General features: G+C 36.6%; 1 protein-coding gene across 1 annotated transcript; it reads left to right on the top strand.

Moving 5' to 3' along the window:
• The first annotated feature begins 238 nt into the window (after positions 1-238).
• LOC144422757 (uncharacterized) lies at positions 239-3,539 on the top strand. Its single transcript, XM_078112525.1, has 3 exons — positions 239-1,056; positions 1,661-1,750; positions 2,070-3,539. Exons 1-3 carry the CDS (start codon positions 753-755, stop codon positions 2,816-2,818), a joined length of 1,143 nt encoding a protein of 380 aa, XP_077968651.1. The 5' UTR covers positions 239-752; the 3' UTR covers positions 2,819-3,539.
• Positions 3,540-7,294: the final 3,755 nt, after the last annotated feature.

Below are 7,294 nucleotides of genomic sequence, written 5' to 3' on the forward strand. Positions count from 1 at the left end.
AGGTACGTCGAAAAGAGTTTCAGGTCTCAATTCGGAAAAGTACAGACAATAAAGATAGAACGTTCGATTGTTTACTTTCTTTCACCAGTTATTTGGAGCGACAAATATTAGTCTCTTCTCGTTCTCTCTCGTCGTTCGTGCGTCGACGCATTCTCCTTTGTTTCTTTTATTTAATCAGCCGGTTTGCAGTTCAGTATATAAACCATCTCTCGCATCCTTCGCCGGTTCAGTCGTCAATTTGAAAGCTGGTGCTCTGTCTCGTTGGAAAAACGTTTTCATTGTGGTCAAATAAGGTGAAGTTGAATCGCGAAGTATTTTAGTAGCCTGATTGGTAACGGTACCGTTATTGTCATTTTACGAAATCATATAACTCCTCGGATAGCGAGATTGTCTCAGTGTTGCACTCCGTTCAGACTAATTTAAAGCAATCGACAATACCGGTACACTAATAATAGTTTATTCATATGTTGTACAGTAATTAGAGCAGGGAAATAAATCAGTACTTATATCTGCATATACTTGGTACAGGGTAATTTGTGTATGTGTATAAATTATATCGGTCCGCTCTAGATCTATTTTTTCAACATATCACTTACTTGCAAGTTTCCTGATCGTTGGTGTGAATGCTTGTTTTACTGTTTTATAAATAACGATTAACGAGTAATATTCACGGTGAACATACTTTTTGTATTGTGTTTAGTGCTTAACTTTACTGCTATATTTGTCGGTGAATCATACTCTGAAGACTTGAAATGGCTTCCAGCGAGACTATTTCGAAGAACGAAACTTCTCTTCGCGAAATGATTTCGTCTTTCGTTCGCAAACCCACAAAGCAACAACGTAGAAAGCAAATTACAGAAGCGGAGGCGCGCAAAAATCGTTGCACAAGGAAAACAACTAACATTGATTCGTTTTGCGACTGTGGACATAGTGATGTTGGATTTTGGGACAACGACATTTCAACTGACTCATTTTTAGAACTTTCTTCCGATGTATTACCAGTAGAAATAGACAGCATGGAAAATGGTACATACGACGGGATTTTAGTAGAAAACGGTAAGCATTTTTATTGTCAGTATAGAGTATAGACTATCAGAAATCCTGTGGAATTTAGTAGCAATTGGAATCAATCAGACCGGCCGAGTAGCCTTTATTTGCGATGTATTATTTTTCGTCACGCAGACAACTGATTCCGACATGTCGCATCGTCGAATGACGCAATACAGCAATATAACGTATTTAACTGAATTGAACAGGATTACGAAATTTTCGCGTCGATTGCGATCATTTTTTAAAAATTCGATTATATCTTAGAAACGCCGCTGTTGCGAAATTTCTCCCCATGGTGTGAGACACACAATACGATATCAGTAGCCGCCGATTTCGGTATAACCTGTCCCTCAATTCATTAATGCTGGCGATTAGAGGTTTGTTGAGTATAGACAATAACAAACAATTAATTAAAATTACGCGACAGAAATTTGTGTTAATATTAATTACCGGCAATACATCTACATGTTTTGCCGAGCTCGATCATTTCATTACCTTGATAAAGATTATCTACAACGTCAATGTGACCGGTATTTCAATAACCCATTAGTCGCTTAATAATTTATTTTCAAACATTACCGTAATTGTTCCATTTTATTTTATAAATCAGGGAATCTTTGGAAAGATGAAGTTCGACGAAAATGTTCGATATTAACGAAGAATTTAGAAGAAAAATTGAAATCATCAGCTTCAGAACATGGTAGGTACCGTTTATGTGAGAAATTTCCCCCAAAAAATGTCTTGAATGCCCGATTTTTTTTCCCTGAGACATTTTTCTACAAACGATATGTGTTTCTAACTCCACACACACTATGCTTGAATAGACAGAGGTAATGTATAGCGAATAATGAAATCTTTTTCATTAAATTGTTTCTTCTTGAAATCTCAATGAACGAAAAAATAATTTCAATAATTTGATCACCTGGCTTTTTCAGTTTCAGTCCACGAGTGTTTTACAGCCGCATCCAACACAAACTTTGCTGCAATTAAGACTAACAATTGCTTTCATTATTTTCAAGGTCTTGCGTTAAAGTTTCCCATTGATCTTCCTCATCGCCTAGCCAACAAAATCGTTGACACTGCTTCATCGGAACCATGCGGTTTACGCGGCTGCTGTGTCAACTTACGCCTGCTTCATGAGGACATTGCTGGCGTGTTGATGACATCACAAGTAGGAGAGGGCCCAGTGTTTTCTGACGCACGATTAGAAAAATGTGCAAGCTGGCCGGAGGAGCCGCGAAAAAAGACAAATACCCACTTGAGTAATGCTGAGCGACCCGAATTGGATTTTAGACTTCTGCCGGATATGGATGCTACTTTGACAGAGCGTTTTTCACCGGATTTTAGTACGGACAGTGGGTTTGCTGATTCAGCGGAATTCAGACGGCCCATGCACCGACGTCTTCAACACTCTCTATCATCATCTGCGATCCCAATATTGCCAAGTTTATCAGCAGCTTCGAGGCTGCAAGTGGCTTGTGCGGACTTGGGTTGTTTAGATTTATGTGACTCTGATTCGGTTCCAACGTTTGAGTTGTATATTTACCTTGCTCCTGTCACATCTTGGTCATGGTGGGTTCGAAGATTATTTTCTTCCTCCCTAAAAGCAGGTAAAGGAGATTGTGACGCGCACAGAAATAAACCTAACTCTAATCAAAAAAACCTAAAATCACTTAACCTGATGCCGGATTTTACATTAGTCAAACGAAAACTCTATAGAACACGTTCGAATTCACTCGAGGTGATTCGATGTCCACTTCCTAAATGATTTCTTTATCTTCCCCCTTCTGGTTCAGAATAAGTCACATCGTGGTAATATTAGTTATAACTTACAAATATTTCACCTGGACTTGACGCAGACTTACTATCTGTATAATACTTGTTGCCCAAAATCTTCAAACAGTGTGCATGGATTTTTTGTTTGCAGTTTTTTTTCAATAAGAGTCTTTAGTTTCTATTTTCTATCTTCACACTTTCTGTACCATTAAGAATTTTAGCAAGTATATGCTTAGTTTCCACTATGAAGTGGCGGATATTCAAATTCCAAATACTAGCATCAGAGGATGTGTTATTTGAGAAACACTGCCAAAATAACTTCTTGAATTACCAACAGTTTTGAGCAATTTTCGGTTCCAGAATAAAACGTTTTGTTTTCTGTAATCATCAGTTAGAAGCCACTGTCGAAATTGTTCCGATTAAAATTTTAATTCTAGTGGCTTGTACTAAATACGTAAGCGTTGTACCAATTTATGAGAGATTGTGATGACAAATATTATATTCAAAGTGTCCGATATATGCTGATTTCAGCCATCACTTCATATGGTGTTTATTAATGCTCAAATCTGCTGGTACTTGACTGACATGGTTCATGCTTTAATTAAAGTTTCTACATAAAACTTGTTTTCTTGCCGATGTAATATTGAGCTGCCGTTTTTATTCCACAATATGGTTTATTTGTGCTGAATAAATATTCTACAGAATATAGCTATGATTAATTTGTGCGGAGAGGACTCGAGTTGATTTTTATTTAGTATGAACATCAAAGAAAATTCTAGCATAGTACGTAAATTTCGCTGTTGGAGTCTACTGAAGACTGAGTTCAGAAACTCAGAAAGATTATTCAAGTGGGATTTCCCGATTTTAATTTTTGTCGACCGGTCCTGTTTCGCAATATAATAACAGCTGCATTGAATTTATAAATTATCGAAAACCACAAACTCGGCATATTGGCAACATGCAGTGTCTGTAGGGCATGACCTTGCTCTCTCTGAGCAGACAATCTCTTCACAATGCCAAACAGATATTTATTCACAATTGGCCATGTGAGTGTAGCATCTACTTCTTGTCACAATGGTTTATTTCCGACCTTCAATTGTTTCGGAATTGTCTTTCGTCACCTTACCGTTCAAATTTAATAATATTACAGTTAATGCACCAAGGAGTTCAATATACAATCTATAACATGTAGTTGATGAATGTGTGAGAAAGTTTACTGATTATCGTACATTGTTGCATCCAGGCTGATTTTCATAAAGTAAAATTGATGATGAAATATAAAAAAAGTTCGTGAATGTCGCCTAATTGTACAAACATCTGCAATAACATTCGTTTTCATGTTGATATTGTTCTGGTAGTTACTTCATATTCCACGTTCAAATCGGATTTAACGCATGGTACGTCCAGCTGACATTCATAATAGGTAATAGCACTGATTATGTTATTGCCCATCAGCTGGTTTCAAATACATTGAATAAAATAACTTGCTCCTAGTTCCCATGAAATTCTATCCTATCCCCCGTGGAGAGGCCGTAATTTGTTTTGTTCGCTCTGTTTGAACAGTATATATAATTATTTAGGTTTACCATGTACAGTTTTATTTTTAGTTTTCAAACACATGGAAATGATAGGCAGAACCTCTGGTAATATACAAAAAGAGTTTTTCGTCATGCTATAAATTGTTAGTGAGGAATAGGGATGTATGGCCCGATCGACATTTGAATGGCAATCTTTTCCACAGATGGACACGATGTGCCGCAATGGATGCAGTGCGAAATTCACCAGGTATAATTGGCAATTTTTCGCTAGTGAACGATATATGAATTATTTTAGAACAGAACCGAAATTAATTTGATTATCTAACTTTAGCCGACTCTGCCACGATTGGTGGCTTCGGAGGCATACGAGCGTTATTACGCTTGTCATTCCCCTTACAGTGCGGAAGGGCTTCAATGGTCGGTCGGAAAGAGCCTTGACGTACAAATTGAATAACTGTGGTGAATCCATCACGTCAAGCGATATCAGCATGCGTGCATTTAAATGTTACATTTGCGATCTTATTACTGCTCTTATATTAATTTTACTATTTTAGACACTGTATGCAGCATAACTTACCGCAGTTACTGCGTGCATCTGACCATAATTCATACTTTATATTTCTCCTGCTAATAAAGTGCCGTGAACTATGTTAGACTGAAAGAAGGGCAAGTATACAAGCATAAGGTAAATATGTATAAGAAGCACGATCAAGAATTACGACTTACATAAAACATTTTTTAGCGATTTGTGAGATGGTGATATCAACCGGCTGGCAATTTACTGACTTCTATAAAGTTTTAACCAACATTTTGACAGGTATAACATCAAGTTGTCGACGAAACGTCAGACTTATTAACAATTTCTTCAGTTAAAATCAAGGGCCAATCCATTTTCATATAGTTATGTAACTCAAACACTCCTGATTTTACGTTGAGACATGGATATGAAATTGAGCCATCAACTTTGGGCAACCCAGAGATCTAAGAAATGTATATAACCGAGAATAGAGTTTTGTAAATATATATAGAAAAGAAATCGGAAACATTTGAGAACGCTCGTTATCGACATTGAACAATATTGATTTTGCAATCGAACGAGGTAGCGCACAAAAGTAGAAATACTTCGCCATTTACAAACCTCAAGTACTTGTACAGAACCTTGTTACGACAGAAGATGCGAAGCACGTCATAAAACTGATATTATATTTCGCGGCTGATTTTGTTAAAATTTAGGTTTGTTATGAGTTCAAATTATGGAAATAAATGATCTTGGCTCAAGACCATTTTGAACAGCGTTGGTTGTAATAGTGGCAATATGAGCAACTGATAAATAGGTAACGTGAGCAACGAAAAATGTGCCCGCCCGGCCTAAATTGAATATGTGACCTCTTAATATATATATTATATTCTTCAAAATATTCTTCAACCGTGGAACTTGGTCATTTTAGGTGAATCATTGTCTGATGTGCTAATGTGACAAATAGGGCGATATTTTTGCCCTATCATGAATGGATTAATGTGAAAAATAAATTAGAGGAAATTTAGTTTTGAAATGACTGCTCAATTCATTAAAACACGGCTCCCGGTAAGTTCGACACGTTGTACAAGATAGGTTTTGACAATCATCGTCACAAAACGCACCAACCAAATACATTACCCGGTAGTTCCCCTCAAATCTCCCAAATAATAATATTGGGTACATGAAACTAAAAATAAACGTAACGTTTGCTCAATAAATGGCGAAACCTCTTATATGAATGATGTAATGCATCTCGACTGCTGATTATTGACATTGTCTCTTTATTGTGTTCAAATCCTGTCCTAATAAGCAGTTGAGCTGTACAAACTTATCACTTTGTAAGTATATTTCATATTCCCCCTAGCGTAATGGTTTTCAGGCCAACTCTCATTCCAGGAGAATCTAACAACAGCAGACCAATTCTATTGAACTGTATGTTCACTCACACTCTTATGTTTCTAGTAACGTGCGATGCGAGTTTTGGACCAATGGCTTGGTATGGGCTAATCATTTGAGCAATATTCGTTCTAAGTACGAAAGTTAAGTACGAATGTTTGCAATGTGCCATATATTTTTATATTTTATAATAAAAAATAGACGATTGCTTGCACAATTGCGTCATTTCTAATGGAGCGGGAGAAAATTATTCCCAATTCAGGAAACGGATTTGTTGCAGCCATGCAATTTTCACACGATAAATGACGAGCACAATCGGAAACTCTCGAAAAATATCATTATTTTTCTGCTTGCATTTATTGTCATCTAGCCAACTATCGGTGTCAAAGTTTTTAAGTTTGAATCATAGTTATATACATGTAGAACATCTGACAATATTATGTTTCCATATTATGCTATTAAGACACATGTATTTCCCCGACACCTCTGACAGCAGCAGTATTAAATTTTGGCAAATCTAAATGCAATTTTTGAGCAACATCAAGTGGCGTGATCGTTGGAATAACGATTCATAAATTGTGAGCCTTATTTCCTGCAGTTCAACTTTAAAAATATGAACTTTCAATGGAAGCAAGTTTCAATTTGTGTATATTTTAGTTCTGTGTAGTAGTATATATTTACGGTTCCATTATGCAATAAATTTGAGACAAGCATGTGCGATGCTTTTTGTACGTAGGTTGGACATGTGTCGGCATAGTGTACATTTGGCAAGATATGAACGCCATTGCAATTCAACACAAAACGTATACTTTCCCAGCCACTCCACGTATAGATTACAGCAAGGTACGTCACATATAAAGAGCGACGGTTGAACACGAGCAACAAGACATCAGGTTTCGCCGGTGTGAAAACCTATACATGTAAACAGCATATCATCTGTTGTGCCTTTTTTTTCAACTTTTGAATAGAGAGATGTACATTTTTATTAATATTATATTAATAATACATTATTGAG

The sequence above is a fragment of the Styela clava genome, chromosome 5, assembly GCF_964204865.1.
Source record: "Styela clava chromosome 5, kaStyClav1.hap1.2, whole genome shotgun sequence".
NCBI lineage: Eukaryota > Metazoa > Chordata > Ascidiacea > Stolidobranchia > Styelidae > Styela > Styela clava.

Bases quoted from the DNA above. Each gene is read 5' to 3' on its own strand.
- LOC144422757 (XM_078112525.1), top strand. From the start codon at position 753: ATGGCTTCCAGCGAGACTATTTCGAAGAACGAAACTTCTCTTCGCGAA. The intron at 1,057-1,660 runs GTAAGCATTTTT...TTTATAAATCAG, and splicing joins CGGGATTTTAGTAGAAAACG to GGAATCTTTGGAAAGATGAA. The intron at 1,751-2,069 runs GTAGGTACCGTT...ATTATTTTCAAG, and splicing joins ATCATCAGCTTCAGAACATG to GTCTTGCGTTAAAGTTTCCC.